The sequence below is a fragment of the Cylas formicarius genome, unplaced genomic scaffold (genome assembly GCF_029955315.1).
Source record: "Cylas formicarius isolate icCylForm1 unplaced genomic scaffold, icCylForm1.1 PGA_scaffold_18__1_contigs__length_1836631, whole genome shotgun sequence".
NCBI classification, from domain to species: Eukaryota; Metazoa; Arthropoda; class Insecta; order Coleoptera; family Brentidae; genus Cylas; species Cylas formicarius.
Genome location: NW_026844261.1, coordinates 28,974 through 48,317, shown reverse-complemented (window position 1 = coordinate 48,317; position 19,344 = coordinate 28,974). Strand labels below are relative to the sequence as shown.

Sequence of the window (19,344 nt, the reverse complement as noted above, 5' to 3'; positions counted from 1 at the left end):
TGCAGATGATCACGCGAACAATATGATCAAGTCTCATTGACGCCATTGCTTTTCTTACGGGTGGGAAAATATCTGGGCTCTGTTTGGCTTCGCCGCCATCGCAAACTAGAGGAGGGGGATTGATTAAACCCCACATTTCTGGTTGCTTATCCAATGGGGGTCAGTTTCAAGGGATTATGGGTAAAGGCGGAGGAGCTAGAGAGTCCTGGGGAAGGAGGACACGCCCACAAAAAGGGAGAGGAGTGGGGGCGGCCTATACTGTACCAATAAACTACTCTTGACCTTTTCCGTCAAATTTATAACTACATGATCCGTTGCCTTGACATCTTACGCTTTGTTTATGTTCGTACGATTTATCGGTGATTAGAATCAGAATATCGGGCTTCATGTAATTGTAAGCGAATTCTAAATTGGAAACGGAACTCCAAATTTTGAAAACTTGGTTGGCAATCGTCCGTAATCGAATCCTTTGCCAGGGTGCCGAGGCTTGAACATACCAATTTAAGGTCGTTTTATTCCATACCGCATTGGCGGTTGTGAAAGCATTTTCTTCTATTCCGCAGCGGGGGCTTTTAATTAGCGCTATGTTCTCATTGTTTAGAGTACCGTCCATTGGTAGATTGTACAATTCCTGAAAATCCATTAACGCTTGCTCTAAACTGACCGGATCGATCTGAGTGAGAGACACGTCGTCGTCGTCGTCGCCCCCGCTATTCACCGGCAGAAAGCCATATTTTTGTAAATAATCAGAGAGTTCCTGGTCGATTAGCGTCGTGTCGTCTTCAGTTGTCGAGCACATAGCAAGGATAGCGTAGAGAAGAAGAAGAAGAAGTGAACAAAAACCCACAACCCTCATCTCTCTCTCTCAATCAAAAGTAACTGCAGTACTAAATATTCACCGATCATAACTGGCGTTTTTATAGAGGGACGTGAGAGATGATTTTTTTTAAATTCATATTTACGTGTATGTTTTTTTTAAATAATACATGTTGCGCAGATCAAAATAAAACGACAAAGTTTTTTTTGAAAAAAAAATATTTTAATTTTTTTTATACAATAATGGGTATACTGGTGTATACCCATGAATATAATTCGAAAATATTATTTAGGACGCACATCCGTCGCCGTCCACCCTTGTGGAACATGCAGTTAGGCCTCGCCTTCTTCTCAAACTTTGGAGGGGGAGGTACAGTTGCGGCGGGCTGGGGGCTGGTGCTGGTGGCGACGTGGCTGTCTCGTCGTCCGCCGTCATCAAACTGTTCCACGTTAATGATGGTGGGCTTCCACGCCGACGACTCCAGCCTCTTGGCCAGAAAGTCCGCCTTTACCTGTCCCCTCACGTAAATGACGTCGGCCTGTGCGCTAATATGATTTATCACGTCGTCCACCCTCGCATAGTCGACAAATCCCCCGGTGTATATCAATCCATGGAGGCGATCCTCCAACCTCTGTACCCCCCGCTTGTCGGCGGAGGACAGCCGCCCATATTCCTTTGGAGGCTTGAAAATGAAATGGCAGCTTTGACTGCCATTACATGCCGCCAACTCCTTGACGACGAAGCCCTCGCCGTCTTGCAGCTGGAATCCCAGCATGTCGACCACCACGAACCGCATTTTTACCACAAAATGTTTTGACTGCACAAGCTTTGTACCACGAACTGCGCCGCTCGATCAAATTTGCCTCGTATTTATTACGACAACGTTCGGACAATCACCACAACGTATTTCTTCTATAACGGAGGCAGTGTATGTTCTAAATCCTTGTTTTTTTGTCCGCTGGTGGTGATGACGATGACGGTGATGGAATAACTTCGTCGCAATATAAACTTATATTGTTCGAACGACTTGTTAATTCCGAACAATATTTTATATTATATTTTGGATGATTTTTAATGGATTCTTCACAAAAGCAAAAATATTTGTTACAGCTATTACAGTACTTGGTACCGTGATAGTAGACTTTGGAGTTTTCCGAAACATCTTGTTTCACTTTTTTTTCGGTTGGCACCCCACGCTTGTCGGCGGAGGACAGCCGCCCATATTCCTTTGGCGGCTTGAAAATGAAATTGCAGCTTTGACTGCCATTACATGCCGCCAACTCCTTGACGACGAATCCCTCGCCGCCGTCTTGCAGTTGGAATCCCTGCATGTTTACCACAAAATGTTTTGACTGCACAAACTTTGTACCACGAACTGCGCCGCTCGATCAAATTTGCCTCGTATTTATTACAACAACGTTCGGACAATTTCGCTAAGCGGCCGGTGTTCCACGATGCAATCGTGAATGATGACGCAGTACGCGCGCGTATTTGCAGGAAATCCGTTTTTAGCCTCGATATCTAACTTAACGTCGACCGTGCTGGATTTCAGACTGTCGTTTATTCTAGAACAATCGAAATTTCAATTTTCTAATATTTCTTTTTGAATGTAAAATTTTTCATTTATTTCTCTCAATGAAAATTTAAAAATTATTATATATTTCTAGGGGGACAATAAATCACTACCGACAACTTAGTTATGAAGAATATCATTCATCCAATATGAAAAAAAAAGAAATGAAATAAATGAAAACTATAAAGAATAAAATATCGTTTATTTAAAAAAAAATAATTCAAGTGAATATCACATGTGATATTAAAAATATTCATTACTACATAAATTACTTCCCTTCCTAAAGTATTATAATTAAGGAAAAAGTAAAAGAAACAATAATAATGCGGATAAGTACAGATTATTTTTAAATATATTTTTCGATATATTTTTGCATAATGATGTTAAACATCTTAACGAAATTACCAAAAAACTACAATAATTTTTTAATATTTCATCGCATGTAATTGCCTAATAATATCATACATAATATCACATAATTGCCTAATTCGTGAAATTAGCAATATGACATATTTTAATTCTAACGTGAAATTTGTGACGTCATTGACAGTTGCGACGTTATCCAATACGGTTCTGCAGTGCCCATCCGAATTTGAATCTATGGTAGATACAACCACATTCGAACACGAAGAAGAGACGTAGAAGACGCCGAGATGATTCTGTGGTGGAGCATTGCACGCGGCGGTTTAACCTCCGTTCGCTCCTTGTTCACTTGACGAAAAGCCAAAATTAAATTTTGAGCGTCCTCAATAGTTCGCGTAAAATTCATTGCGATCTAATAATAATAATAATAATAATATTTGAAAAAATAAGACTTACCGTCTCTCTCTCTCTCTCTCTCCCCCGTAATTTTTAATTTTGAACTATTTCAAATTGTTGAGCGGGCCAACTGCCGACTTCTTTAACGCCCCGATACACCAGACTGTAGCGGCCCGTCGAAAATTGGTCTATATTCGGCCGGAAGCTGTCCGTCACCCGGTTCGGCAGGAACACCACCGATAATTCTAACTCCAATAGAACCGCCTCCCCAAACTGGGTCTCTACTATTCTGGCCTTGTCTATCTTGTATGGTCGACCAACGTCTAACTGCCCCAACTTAACTATTGGTTTTCGATTCTCTTTATTCGCTGCAATTTTTTCATTTAATGCTTTTAAGTCCATCTATAACGAAAGTAGAATCCTTCAGTTCAATATTGACAATTTTTTCAAAAAAACAAAAATAGTACTTACTTTTGGCGTTGGTTTGGGAGGGTGCGGTGGCGCGCCTAACACTGAGATAACACGGATCGTTTGGTCAATTAAGCGACTTGATCACACACACACACAACTCAAGCGGTATTTAAATGATGACAAACAATCGAAACCTTTTATATACTGTATTCCGCCAGCGGACTAATATGATAGTCTCGTTTAAAATATTTTTTTGCGGCGAAGGCAGGCGACGCGATGATCTCACCCGCCAAGGTTTCGTTTAAACATATCGCAAAGCGATGATGTCATGCATCCGCTGCCGCACACCGGCGACGCGGCGGGCGATCCAGTCGTCAAACGCGACGGCGGCGGTACGCCATCGCACACAATCGCGCTGCAATTTACATTCATTGTTGCGAATAAGCAATATCGTGTTCCCTACACGCCGCGTCCAAAGGATTCACGCCGCTATCACCGCGACTAAGCCGTTTTTTCAATTTCGTCCCCGGTCCGCAAAATTGATAACCGGGAAGGTGTAGTTCGAAAGGTAACTTATTTATCAGCGTGTTAACGAGGTCGCTTCCGGACGCAAAGTATAACATACTGACAAAATGAAATTACGGAGTGTCTATATATATATACAGGGGGGAGGTGGTTGAAGTAATGCCGCACTCTCCCTCATCGAAAATTTAGATTTTGGTTTCGTTTAAAGATTTTTTTTTTGCGGGAACAAGAACGTCATCAACAGGAACACCGGGATGGTCGACTAACTGGACGCAAAAAGAAGAAGAAGAAGACCCGGGGGGGGGGGGGGCGGGGGACTCTACCAGCGGAGGCTACGCCCCCACCACGGACCACGGTTGGCACCACTGACAACGGTTAGGTTGGCACCACGGACGACGGTTAGGTTGGCACCACGGACGACAGTTTGGTTAGACTGGTACCACGGACGATGGTTTGGTTAGGTTAGGGCGAGTGGCCAATGGTCGAGTGACCTTGAACCAATGGGCGAGCGACCAATGGACGTACGGCCAGAACACAACAAGAAGAAGACCCATAGCCGAGTGGCCTATGGGCGAGTGGCCAACGGGCCCAGGATGAAAGAAGAAGACCCGTGGCCGAGTGGCCCGTGGGCGGTGGGCCCGTGGCCGGGAGGCCAAAAAGTGAGGTTATGGGGGGCCTGGATGTCCCTTTATCGATCTACTTACATTTCTGTAATTCGGTTTACACTAATTAACCTCCTTTTTTGAAATTTCTTGAAATCGGCCATGCTAATGGTAACAAAACGAATCGAAAAAAATTTTTTATTGTGGCGAATTTACAAAGATTTCAACCCAAAAGTAGCAAAACGACACTAACCTATTAGGTGAACCTCGTTTTAGTCGAGTCTATCAAATATCACAAAAAAAAACGAAAATACCGTAGGTAACGAAAAAAGCAGTTAGCTATACTAGGAAATCAAAATTCAGAGGTTAATTTCAAATGAAAAATAAATAATAAAGCAAGCGCGACGACAATATAATAATAGTAAGGTGCGACAAAATAGAAAACTACCTTTATTTGAAATCAACTTTGAAAAAATGAGTTTTGTTGAAGCCGCGAATTTTTTTATTTTCACTAAATATAAAATTACTAGACAAAACAGCTGATCCGATCTCTTTGTTTACGACAAAAAAATTTTTAATTTGACCCGTGCGCTCAGCAGAAAAAATAACTGCGACCTGGAAAATGACAATTTTGAATTTAAGAATTTTTTATTTGTTCGGTTCCGGTTCGAATGACCAGAAAATATTAGTACAAATTGAAAAATTTGTAATGCTGAATCGATATAAAATAAACTGGTAGCGGACTGTATTTTCGCGACAAATTTGCATTTACATCCGGCTACAACAAGGGTTCGCCCTACCTTCTGCTGGCCCCTCTGGTGATCTCGATGGCCCTCGGTGGTTCGCTTCTTGATTGTTGCGGGCGCGACACATTTTTATTTCCAGGCAATTAACGCGTCACAGACCGCGGTACCGAACTCGTCCGAATTATTCGACAACATATCGCCGACAGGTGCTTCAGTGCGATGGCGCTGCTGTAGCCGCGCGAGAAGGGGCTCTTGAAAGTGGTATAGCCATTTGTTTTTCGCTTAGAAATATTTTATTTTAAATGTATCAAATGAAACTAACCAGCATAGAAATCTTTGCACGAACAATTGTTATTATCTTTTTTTTTTTTAATTATTGCTTTAATCAATTTAATTGCTTATGTCAATTCCACCCCTGTTACTATAAATGTACTTCCCCTTAAGTAAAGCATTATTGTACAATTTTAAGCCGACGTGATCACGAAGGTACGGGGGTAGGTTATTGGTAGCGTTTAAGTAAAACGTCTTAAATTCATACCTCATATTAAATAATCCAAGATTTCTTTTCTAGACTTGCCCCACAAGTCCGAGCTCTCAGCTAGTTCTGTCGATAATTTATCTTGTTTTTAATTTATCTTACTTTTTTTTCTTTATTTTAAGCTTAAGTAAGTATGATCTAGGTGTATAACGGAAATCCAATACCATACAGAGGTAATTCTGGCACATGCCGCCACAGACTAGTGGCGCCCAATAAACCATCCCTATTCTCCGGTTAACTTAATTTACTTTTTTCTTTATATTTTTATTTCATTGTTCTTCCAACTGATATATCTGTTTTCAAATTAATGACCAAGAGGATAGGATCTTCCAGTAGCCTATGCGTCACGAACATGAATCTGAACAAAACTATTCTACTATAAAAAAAGAAATGCCTCTGTGTAGTTTGGGGAACTAAATATTTTAGACCCTATCTGTACGGGAGAAAGTTCAACGTTATTACAGACCATAAATTATTACAATGAGTTTTCGCGATCAATGATCCAGGCTCAAACTTAATGCTAATCAAATTTGAGGAGTACGATTATAAAGTCATATATAAAAAAAGTAAAGCAAATACTAGAGACAGAATGAACTCGACAAACTTAACACAATACGCTGATTAATTGTACAAATAAGTAAAAATAATTTTGAACAGGATGTTATCAACCTGATAAAAGAAAACGTTGTTCCTGGAAAAGTTTTAATATTTATATTTTGAAGGTGACGGCGTCTATGAACCATTTTGTAAAGTCGTGAGAAAATATTTTCGACAGGCATCTTTTCAACTCAAGCAATGTTTCCAAATGCTGACTGGTATCACCGACAAAGTAAAAATGACTGCAATAATACAAAGACACCAGGAAGGAAAAAATAACCACCGAGGTATCGACGAAACCGAACAACGTATTAAATTAAAATATTATTAGCCCAATTAAAAGAATTCAATTCAAACATTTATAAATCAGTATGACAAAAATTCTCTAAAAATCGAAAAGAATGTAACATCTAACATTTCAATACTTACTTACATACTTACAATACTTTAGAAAAAACAAAATTCCTAACAATTATTTTTAGTTTTTCTAAATATGGCACTTCAACTTTAGCAGAACGTGCTAAATTGCTAAATGTAAATTTCTTCTAAAAACTAACTTACACAACGTATACCAAGATCAGACTTGCCAAGAAGTCGTACTAGAAAATTTTCTTTGTAATAAACAAGATTTAAATCATTTGCAGTAAGTCATTTGCTTTCCTTATAAAATGTAATGACATGTGAACATATCGAAACTAAATTGGATGGTCCAATGGTGAACCAATTAACTCGTTCGAGTTATCCCCAAGGAAGAAATGATTAATATTAACTGCCTATATCAAATTGCAGAATTAAAACTGATTGGAACCTTCATGTTGACAGCTGACCAACGACACATTGACAGAACCAAAGGCCAAACAAACAGCACGTTTAAGCCAATACTATTTCCCGATATTAATATAAATAACGATTTAATTAAATTCATGTATTCACTTAGAGATAATTGAACTCGACGATATTGAATAATTAGAGGATTAGAGGAGAGTAATTATGAACAAGCAGTTACTTGAAAAAGTCTTGCTGATGATTTTAAGAAAAAGTGCAAGCATCCGCTTGTATAATTACGCTAACGATATAGTTGTTTGTGAGGGTTGAGCAATCCATGAGGCGCGGCCTCAGGTGGCGGATAGGAGGACTCTCACGGGCCTCCGTGGCTAGGAATAAGGAGGCATGAGGAGGTAAAAATCCAATAAGGTTAACAAACAACCAGTCGTGGACTAGCCCACCCTGCCCAGCTGTTGTGTCGTAGCTAAGGGATGGCACAGGGTATAACGGTGCGTCTTCAGGAAGGTTCCCTACAAAAACGACCTGAGGAGGATGACCAGGTCGCGAGTGAGGTTGAGGGCTCCGTACAAACCGGAAAAAAAGGAGAACGAAGAAGAAGAGACTCGCGTTGACGGTTCATGAACGGATGGGCTCTCTTCCGGCGTCCAGGATTCCCGCCACGCCGTCAACGGGGGGTTCATAGAGGGCACACCGGAAACGCCAGGCGAAAAGCGAAAGAGAAACATGACTGAGACCACCTGCCGGAGGTCGACGACCGACACGCAGCCCGGAAAAAGCTGTGGTGTTGGATCTCAGAGGGCAGGAAACTGACCTGTCTTCCGAGGACCTACTGCGGTTGATAGGGTTTCTTAACCTCCGCGTAAGCGAACGAGGCACTAGTCCGCTGCCTGGCAGCTCAGAATGGCCTAGATTGCTGTGCCTGGGGGGTCTGGCAAAGGATGGAGGACGCATGGGGCACAAGGTTGGTGGTGGGCTTGGACGAGAACTTGGCAAAGGTCATTACGACTAAAGGGCCCACTTCTCTTCTGCCTGGCGACCCAGGTTAAAGTGAACCTGATGACGCCGAGGTCGCAGGGGGATGAGGTAGCCGCGTGTGGTTTAAACGAAGAGGGCTTGTCCATGGAGGTTGATGGGCCTGTCGCGGAGGCAGCGCTCGTGATTTCTCTGGAGGCGATCTCCGAACGGCCCCCGAGTAAGGGAGAATCGAGGGGGAATCTCGGATGGAGATGGACCGGGGGATCCCATCAGTGTTCACCAGTCAGGGAAAGGCTGAACTGGAGGGAGGTGCTACCTCGAGCTCGGATTCGGCCTGAGACTAGCATCGAGACCCTCAAATGGTATTCCCGTAACAAAACTTTCAAGGGGATTCTATAAATTAACCTGCAACACAGCAAGATCGCAACGGCTCTCTTGTGCATGTATTTTAAAATCAAGGATTAGGGGGTTGTCTCTGAGAGGGTCGACGCTGCATAGTGTCGACTCCTCAGGGGGCGATCCCAGAGCCGGCATAGTAACCATGAGGCTGGAGGCCTTTGTCCTAAGGGATCTAGTCGAGAATATGGCTTCGGCAGGGCTGCAGGTGGCCAATAGAGAGGCATAACCAACGTTTTTCAAGGCGGGTCGGAGCTCGGTTATAGATTTGACACTCTGTACCAGGGCTCTGCTCCCTTAAATAACTGGGTGGTGTGTCTGTGGGGACGACTCTATATCGGATCACAGATATATCACCTTTGGGTTGGAAATGGGGTGCGGGAACCCGTTGGATTTAGTTCAGTGAGTTTCAAATGCAACAGCCATTTTTATCACAATCTTGAACCATGCAAAGCTAAGGTAATTGGAATGATCTAACCTGTTTTGTCGGTGTCCGAGAATGTGATACCTCTTTTCCAAAATGTCCATAGGCCAACTTCCACTAACCAAAATTCGTGATTATACCTGTTCCCGTTGTCCAAAAATCCACAAATCTCACTCGTAGGGGCGTGCGCTTTAAAGTATGGTTTTATTGTCACAATGTAATTCGTCAAAATAGTTACTGCTTTTACGCAACACAGTAAAAAACGCAAGAAACAAAATTTTTGGATTGAAATTAAAAATGCCAGACATGCCTGGACGAAGTGTGGGTTGATGCGTAGAGAGCGGCTGTGTTGCGATGTGCTGTGTTGTTATTGAACTTTTTAAATGGCCTCTCTGATTGATTGAACTTCTGACAACTTAGTAAGCACTTTAACACACATAAATTGATTTTTCAAAATGTGGAAATGAAAAAATAAATCTTTTTAGAGGCACAAACTTAGTTTGAATAAATTTGTTTTTAAATATAGCGTCCAGAAAATCAATATCAATAAAATAATAAAATATATACTTATAGGCTTAAGAAAAAATAAATTGATTAGAGCATCCTAATATACCAACCGCGATATGTTTCACTTATCAGCCGCAAATATCGTGCTGTGACCTCTCTGCCAACTATTGACATTGACGTGGTAATATACATTTCTCAATGCTAAATTTAATAGAGTAGACTTTAAAAATATAACTCTTTTTGATTTCAGTGAATAAGAGTTACAAAGCAACATGAAAAAGAAATTCCCGGCGCATGCCAGAAACTGGCCGCATGATCTTTGTAGTCGAGCCCACCTTAATGCAAATAATAAATATCGAGCAAAGAACTACTAGTTTTGCTTAAAAAATTTGACACATTTATCAAAGTCCTATAATCAAACTAAAGAAAACGTCATTGTGCAAATGATATACGATTACGATTATATTAATGAAGATACGGACATGCCGAATATAGAAACACAGTTCGTCAATGCAAAAACGTTTCTCCAAGTGGCTAGCAAAAACACGGGCGACAACTTATACGATCACCTTTCGGATGTAATCAACAAAATTTTGGCTGAAAGACCTGAGAACGTAATAGATTTTTTTGAAGAATATAGCCGAAAAGTAAAGGAACAGAGATTTAAAGAAGCAAATGATCGCTTGGAAGATATTTTTATTGCCCCAGTGCGATTTAGCTTCGCTGAGAGATTTATTTATGAGCTAAGACCGTTTGAAGTTGGTGAACCATCAACAATCGACCCTGAGTATCTTGACTTGGCCAATATATCGGAAAGTAACCTGCTCAAGCACCTATTTTATCTGGAACAAGTCGGTCTAGGTCTTCAGCGCCAAGAGATGGTTTTCCTCATGTTATCAATGAGAAATCTGGTACGCACCGAACCTATAGGTAACATTCGATTTTGGGGTAAGATATTTGGAACAATATATAATTACTTGGTGCTTGAAGCTGAGTTAAAAAAGGATGATAATGCGAAACGAAACATGCCAGTCCCTGAAGAGGAATGGAAACCATTTGACAACATTTTTCCCCCGCAAAAAGAAATTTTTCGTCAATACGACGAGATTAGTGGTGAAGGTGAGTTAACCTCCCGTATTTTGAAACGTATGCCGCCCATACCACAAATACAGTATCTATCAACTCCTCAAATGGAATCGGAACCTTTTGATTTCGGTCTTAATAAGAAAGTATATTACGTATGCAGGACAGTGGGAGATCCATGGATTCGGTTACCAGATGTTACATCAAAGCAAATAGTAATTTCCCGTCAAATTTGTAAATCTTTTACTGGAAATTTGGAACAGCTTGTTCCCGCATACCCCGAGTTTCCCGGAACAGAGAAAAACTATTTAAGAGCACAAATTGCAAGGATTACATCTGGCACTCAAATTGCTCCACTGGGATATTACATATCTGAGGTAGAAGATGTTGCAGACGATGCCGATGAAGAAGAGGACGAAGAAACCAATAAAGAAACGCGTGATTTAGAAATCAAAAACGGTTATAAAGTAAATGCAAAATACGACCCTCCGAGTATTAAAGATTTAAAGGACCCCAATATGTCCTTCTGGGTACATACTGCTCCCTATATCCTACCTCAGGGTCGAACTGAAAATTGGAATCCCACTCCTGATGATGGAGAATTAGGCATGGAAGACGATGATGATGAGGAAGAATTAGATAAAGGTAAATATGTCAAAGCAGAACAAGGGCTCCCGCTGCTGACTCCGTGTTCAGAAGACATTTCACCGGAAGGTGTTGCACCATGGAGTGTAAAAATTGCATCAGGTATTTTAGATACCTATGCTCTAGCGTTTGTAAGATCCAACTTATGGCCCGGGGCCTATGCATTTTTCACAAAGGAAAAAAGCTTTTTCAATATCTATCTAGGCAATGGTCTTAAATATAGCGTAGATAATTTTTCTCCGTGTCCTTTACCACAAATTCAACAAGAATATCCCATTGGACCAGAAATTATAGAAGTACTTGATCCTACTGGAGCTTCCGAAGAGCGATGGAAATCAGAACATGTAAAAAAAGAGTTAGAAATAGCGGAAAAAGCTGTGGAAGAAACGGAAACAGAAGATGATGAAGAAGATTAAAGTTTTAAAATGCGCTTTGAGTCGAAGAAGTTTTAAAAAAATTTATTTAAAATTCTAAATGCCTTGTTTTTTGGTTTTCATTGTCCTACAGAATAAATGTAGCAACCAATTTAAAATTTAAACGTTTACTTTATAGTGGAATAATGTAACAATCTGTTTTAATATAAAACACGCGCAAATCCGGGAATTATCAAGAAAAACGCAAATTGATTTAATTCAACAAGACATTTATATCGACTGACTGACGCTGCAAGGTATTTCTCCAGTGCTTTCTGCCACCCGTAAATCATCCATCTTTTTGTAGAATGTGTGGCTTGCGCAAGAAAGTTTAATTTACATTATATTTTTTGAAACAATTTTATTTCAAAATGTGATACTCGTATTTTTTAAAAAACTATTTTTATTTATATTACAAGTAACACACAATATTTACTAATGCAAAGCGACTTTAAGACTGTTATCTTACGATTAGTGCGCGTATTTATATTATTGAAGCTGCTGAATAAGCATATGTCTCGTATTACTATCTTCTATTAACATACTCATCATATATAACTCCTCCCTCCTCAAGTTTGAGAAAATTGGGGTTTGAGAAAATTGGGGTTTGATTTTCGAGAGTTTTTAGTTCTATGGAATATAATGGAATGTAATGATTATTGTTGGTATAATTATAATAATTATTATGACAGGAATCGAAACACTAGAGTTTACCAAAGTTAAGTGTTTTAGAGGGTAATTTACTAGGTTTCGAGCACTTTCTATGTCTTTTTTTATATTTTCAACATTAATATCTTTCAACTGTAGTGGTTCGATATTGACGGAAGTTATAGTCTTACATTAATTATATCTCCTTTTTGAGAGTCATAGTTATTATTTTTAATTTTAACATTACACTCTGCGGGCAGAATTAAAGATGCTTTATTTATTATTTCGACACTTTATTAATTTGGGCAATGAAAAAATATATTTTCTAGGGGATTCGGGATAACTACAATAGAGTTATCATTGAATTGGGTAGCTGAGGTTTCTTTATATTCAATTGGAATCATTCGAGAATGATTAGATAAAATAATTGTTTGTGGAATACAGCGTTTGTTTTTATTGAGCAGATTGCGGGGGCATAAGGATATGTACTCGATTTTGTAGCACTTTTCGTTTCGGTTATAGAAATCGTCTGTCAATTTCAAAAGATAGGGATTATTTATAACGGATATTTTATGGAGTATGGGGTATATACGGTAGAGATCATAAGATTTGTTAAAAATAAGGGGTTTAGCTATGTAAAACATTATAAGGTCATTTTTGATCGTAACGCCAGCGTGCGGCACTTCGTAGTATTTAATTATATTAACAAAAAGAATTCGTGTTTTCGGGTCAAGTTTAGAGATAATATTTATATTATATTTATATTTTATAAGTTCTTTATGCTATGGTGCATTACATTAATGTCAGCGAAGTTGATAGCGATCTGCACATTCATTCGTATTTCATTAATAACGCGAAGATTGTTTTCCAAGTTGTTAAGTAAGATAATGAAATAAGAGGTTATTGTTATAATTCGCGTCATTTTTGGTAGGTAGTTAATTTTGGTAACTATATTTTGCTGAATATTTTTTATATTATTCAGCTGAGCGTCTTTGTCCTTTGTTAGCCATTTAACGATCGTCTGTGTTGAGGATTGGTGTACAGTTTCTTGATTTTCTTGAAGAATTTTAATATATTGGTATGACCATCATCTGAGTCTAGACTTCCAAATAAATATTTTTGTGCTTCTCCAAAGAAATTAGAGAGTCCTCTTTTAATTCTTTTCACTGGAGTGGCATAATGATTAATAAAGGTTTTAATATATTCCGCTTGGTCAATAAGATCTAGGACCCGAGTTACTAATAAGTAACTTAAGGGGGCATTTAAATTATTTTAGGTAGCGTAAAAGCGTTGATTTCGTTAATTTTAAACAATCCTGTAAGTTAGTCAAATTAACATGGTAATAGACATGATGAAAGTTTGTTACAACATAACCGTTTCCTTGATGGACTGGTAACAGGGTGTATGTAATATCTTCGATTTTATATTGGGCACTTACGATTAGCGGCAGCAGGAGAATAGCAATCTTCATTCTTACCTAAAAATTATAAATGTCTTTCAACATTTTTAGGGTGTCTTTGATTTTAAGATTGAGTCAATTTATATTTAGGTTGTAATTTTTGTGTTTACTTCCGAGGTGTATTTATTAGTTGATTAGTACCTTCGGGTATTTCGGGGTAATTTTCGCGTTTTTCATTTAGTTTTGCTAAAACGCTTGCCTTTTTTGTATTAAGTTTTAATTTTATTTTTTCATTAAGTTCCTTGCAGAATTGTGCAAGTTCGTACACTAATCTGTTTGCAATTGATTTAGGTTTTTCTCGAAATTTAATTGATAGTTCAGATTTCCTTTTAGAATTTGGAAAGGAGTATTCTCATGGGAAGAATGTCTACTATTATTATAATTTAATATTTGCGATATCCATTAGCTCTTCAATCGTTTTGGTACAATGTTCGTTTTTTAGATCGATTAGACTTTCCTTAAAGGTAGAATGGAATCTTTCGACTGGTGAGTTTGAATTTGGATTATACGGTATAGTGAAATGTAACTCGATTCGATACGTTTTACACAAGTCTTGTACTAGATTACTTTTAAAACTTTGTGAGTTATCTGTACTAATTTTGCTTGGTGTTCCATGAAGTGAAAAGAATTTAGTTAACCTTTGACATATTTCGAGCGAAGTTTCATTAACTGGGTATGCTGCGGCAAATTTTGAAAAGTTATCTATTATTGTAGGATATTTTTGTTCTGATATCGAGTGTATATCCATATAAATATGTTTTAAAGGTTTAGTTCCGATTGGTGTTGGTTTGTCGACGATTTTATAAGGATGTTTATCATATTTCGTTTTTTGGTATATTTTGCATGTGTTAACGAAATTTATTACGTCTCTTTCCAGGCTTGACCAATAATATTTTTGTTTAATATTTTTTATGTTTTCTGTTATTCCTTTGTAGTATGATACCTTTCTATTATTTCTTTCTGTTCGTTTAACCAATGCAATTGGTCAAGTCCACATCCTAGTTTGGGGATCGCTATTCGTGTAACATGATTCTTTCTTGCATGGTTTTTCATATTAATTCAGGTTTTCCAAGACATATAGTAAGTTTTTCTTATTGTCAAATAATGTCTCTATTTCTACGGGTTTAGCGTTTTGATCGATAAGATATTGTATGTTGTTAAATTTTTGTTTATAATCTGCAGCAATTATCTCCGATTGTTCGATTGGTTTCCAATTTTGTTCAAAATTTTCAAATTCATTTAGACAGGTTTTCCTGTGATTCGAAGAAGTGTTTAATATTTTCGTGCCATAAATATTGTTCATCTTTTTCCTCGTTTTCGTCACATACCGCTGATATATGTGTTACTCGGAGTTTTATTAGGTCTAAGGGGTGTATTTCTTTTTGTGGTCGTGAGAGGGCGTCAGCGTTGACATTCTGTTTGCCTTTTTTATATTGAATAGTATATTCATATTCCTGAAGTTTTAGTTTTCACCTGACTAATTGCGAATTAGGTTTTTAATAGAGAAGAGTCATTGTAAAGGTTTATGATCCGTTACTATAGTCAATTTTCTACCAAATAGATAAGGTCGAAAGTACTTTGTAGCCCACACGATGGCAATAAGTTTTTTTTTTATTGTAGAGGAGTTAAGCTCTGCAGGATTAAGTGTTCGGCTAGCGTATGCTATTGGTAGATCAGTTCCAATGGTTTCTTGTGAAAGAATTGCTCTGATTGCGTAGTCTGAACCGTCTACTGTTAAAATGAAGGGTGAACGAGAAAGAGCAATGTAATTAATTAAATAAAAACCAATCTCAATTTGCTCGATATAGAAATTCCCGAACTATAAAAATTAAAGGGGAAAAATAAAACAAAACAATTCCGATTGGACGGAACATACCGCCCACCTAAAATGGCAACATTTTATTAATAAATGAAAAAAAAAATTAACAAAACAGTAATAACAATTCCGATACCTACGCAAATTCTAAGCTTAATATTAATAATTAATATATTGCCAGATATTAATAACTAATACATTGGCAAAGGACAAACCTTTCAAACTGGGCGTTTGAGAATACCCTTTGCCGTTTTAATAGAGACAATTCTCACCACTCCGTCCGTACCTGGATGGACTTATAGTACGCGCCTCAAATGCCAAGCAAATGGAGGTTTTCTTTAATTAACACCAGGGTGTCAATTTTAATATCAGTGGAGGGATCACACCACTTGGATTTTTGGTTAAGGGTGTGAAGATACTCACAACAAGACCACGCCGAGCAATAAGCCGTCATAAGGCGGCAAGGAATGCATCGGTAGACAATTCAGTATACGAGTTCTAAATGCCTTGGTGGGCAAGCATATGAAAAGACACATATAGGCCTTATAACTTTTCGAGCTTCGGATTTTCAACATCGTTACTTGGAATGGACCACCGAAATCAACCCCACATTTGGTGAAGCATTTTATTTCATTTACTCGCACTGCAGGTAAGTTACCCATTACCGGAGGAAAAGAACAGGGGTTATTTTTAAAACAACAAACGCAAGAAGAGATGACCTTTCGTATCACTCTTTTAGAGGACGGGATCCAATATCTTTGGCTAAGTAAATATTATATGCTCCATATTGTATGCTCTACAATCAGACGGGTCAGTCTATGATCATTTGGAAGTAAACACGGGTGTTTATTACTATATGAAATAAAGAGTGATGTAAACGTCCGCCCAATCTGAGAATACCATCTTGGTCAAGAAAGGGAGTGAGCTTGCGAAAATATTTCGGGACAGACTCCAAATTATACGAGTCTTTCTTAGAGAGTTCAGTTATTTCCTTGTTATAGTAAAATCTTTGAATTTGCTTGATTAAAACTAAGAGGGCTTGCTCGAGTTCAGATAGAGGAAAACATTCAATTTTGATAAAGATGAGAACTGATCTGTTAGGTTATAGCAGCAATATCTCTCTGTAGTCGAAATAGTAAGAGTCGTCTTTTATCTTTCTTATGTCACTTCGTTGATCTTTAGAGACTCGTTTGACAAAGGGTCAGAATGGGAAGTTAGGAATGAACCATTTTTGTAAATGGAGTAATTCGCAGGGTACAATGTCGTGGGTAGCACAGTCAGTAGGATTTTCTTGTGTAGACACATGAGACTATTGACTAGGAGATACCTTTTCGTGAATATGGGTAACCCTGTTGCTAACAAATATTGCCCACTTATGGGGTGAAGATTGAATCCACGAAAGCGTAACAGTTGAATCAGACCATGCGAAGTAACATATTTCGATACGATTGCATGACAATTTCGATCAAGTCTGCTAAGAGAACAACCGAGAATAGCTCTAAACAAGGAATTGAAATTTTCATAAGAGGAGCTATTCTTGATTTGGCACATAAGAAGAAAGTCTTAGCTTGTTACCTAGCACCGCTCGTATATAAATTACAGCGGTGTAATCACTTCATGTCATCGAAGGTAACCTTTCGAGGAATAGATAAAGACTCCGACTCTGGAGTAAGTTCGTCCCATTCTATTCCCGAAGACCATAGATTTTAAATGAGTAATTTGATAAAGACAGTAATGGGAGCTGAGAACCCGAGAGGGTCAAACATTCGTGCCAAATCGGACAGTAAGTTACGTTTTTTAGTACATGCATGCTGTCTGGGATCAATTTTATAAGTAAATGTATGTGAAATGCATTGCAGAAATTTTAATAGCTTGATCACTGATCAAATCTGTCTCGACAGAATCAGCACTTGACAATCATCAACATAAACGTTAGTTAGTTAGTTATGGATTAGAGTTCTAATGGCATGAAAAGGGGAGGAAGAGATTCCGTAAGTAACAGTATTAAGTCTATAATCTTGAATCTTTGAGTCTTTGAAGAATCTGAAGACAATTTGTTGATAATCTCTGTAGGTTTCCGACATCAGTATCTGCCTAAACATCTGCTTTATATCGGCCATAATAACGACAGAGTGATCGCGAAGTTTGGGTCCTACTAGTAAACGTTCGTTAGGAGATAAATTATTAGCCGCCTTTGCCGAAGCGTCAAAGACAACGCGAAGTTTAGTAGTTACACTTTCAGTTCTAAGTATACAGTGGTGAAGTATATAGTATTGATGATTAGTATGTGACAAAGGTTTAACAAGTTCCATATGAACGGAATGTAAATAATCCTGCATGAATAGGTTATATTATTTGCGGAGTTCTGGATTATGCAAGAGTCGTCGTTCAAGTGAATAAGACCTACGTAAGGCAATGTCTGTTGAATGATCGAATACCGGTAGAGAAGTGCGTAGTGTAGAGGTGCAACAAAGGTTTGAGAGAGTTGATAGTGATGTTGATACTTGACCTGTAATAATCCAACCCAGATGTGTATTAATAGCCACAGATTCATTGATAGAGTGCGAAATAGAGCCTTCCTTAAAGAGTAATCCAAATGAATGGCAACCAAGGAGAATGTCAATTGGACTTGAAATATTGAATTTATCATTGGCAAGGTCTAAGTGGTATAATTTACTAAAGCTAACATCCGGTAATTCAGAACTGGGTATGTTATCACAAATTTGGAGTATAACTGCAAAATGAAGGGTTATTCGGGGTTTACTGGACACTCGAGGAATAAACGTGCAAGTAACCTCTTGAGAAACGTTCGAGGTGGTATTTCCCAAACATTCTACAAAAAGTGAGAGATATTTTCGAGTAAGTCCAAGCCAATTAGAAAATTTAGATGTTATAAAGTTCACTTGACTGCCACTATCAAGTAAAGCTCGAACCGGTCTGTAGTAACCAAGCGAGTCTAAAACTTTGATTTGAGCGGTAGCTAGAAGAACTGAAGAATCTCTACTATCAAGGCTAGAATCAATGTTCGTTAAAGTAACTGACTGTGTTCCTGCATCACATTTGTTAGGAAAATTATTCGAACTGGTGGAAGGATTATGATCAGGGCTGAGCTGTTTATCATGGTGTAATAAAGTATGATGTGGCTTTGAGCATTTTCCATAACATACACGAGATGAGCATTTGAATGCTGTATGTTTTAAACCTAGGCAATTAGTGCACCAGTTTCTAATCTTTACCAACTTATATCTGTTAGCAGAATCCTTTTCCAAAACTTCTGGGCAACTATAAATTAAATGGAACGGTTTATGACAAATTGGACAATTGGAGGAGTCACAATTTAGAAGAAATATTCTTTTCTGCGATTTAGAGGGTTTTTCCTTTTCCGCTGTCTTGAAATCAGAAGAGTGGGCGACAGTATCTAGAGCAACACATTGTTTTTTGAGAAAGTTTAACAAAACTTCAAAATGTTTGTTTTTCTAGTTAATATCATCTAAAGAGTTGCCGCATTCCAGCTCAAATCGAGTTGCAGTCCTTGAATCTAAACGATCGAATAGCATGTAAAAGAGAACAAAGTCCCACTGTTTAGTAGGATGACCTAAGTAGTCGAGGGCTGATAAATGTTCG

The 19,344-nt window shown here is 38.4% G+C and overlaps 2 protein-coding genes across 2 annotated transcripts; one reads left to right on the top strand and one right to left on the bottom strand.

Moving 5' to 3' along the window:
* Positions 1-271: 271 nt before the first annotated feature.
* On the bottom strand, positions 272-799 carry LOC132695989 (matrix metalloproteinase-9-like). Its single transcript, XM_060660507.1, has one exon. The coding sequence runs from the start codon at positions 797-799 to the stop codon at positions 272-274; it is 528 nt and encodes a 175-aa protein (XP_060516490.1).
* Positions 800-10,099: 9,300 nt separating this feature from the next.
* On the top strand, positions 10,100-11,800 carry LOC132695988 (radial spoke head protein 4 homolog A-like). The gene has a single exon (XM_060660505.1). It carries the CDS (start codon positions 10,100-10,102, stop codon positions 11,798-11,800), a length of 1,701 nt encoding a protein of 566 aa, XP_060516488.1.
* The last annotated feature ends 7,544 nt before the right edge of the window (positions 11,801-19,344 follow it).

Excerpts from the sequence above, each read along its gene's own strand:
- LOC132695989 (XM_060660507.1), bottom strand. The coding sequence starts at position 799 with ATGTGCTCGACAACTGAAGACGACACGACGCTAATCGACCAGGAACTC.
- LOC132695988 (XM_060660505.1), top strand. The coding sequence starts at position 10,100 with ATGATATACGATTACGATTATATTAATGAAGATACGGACATGCCGAAT.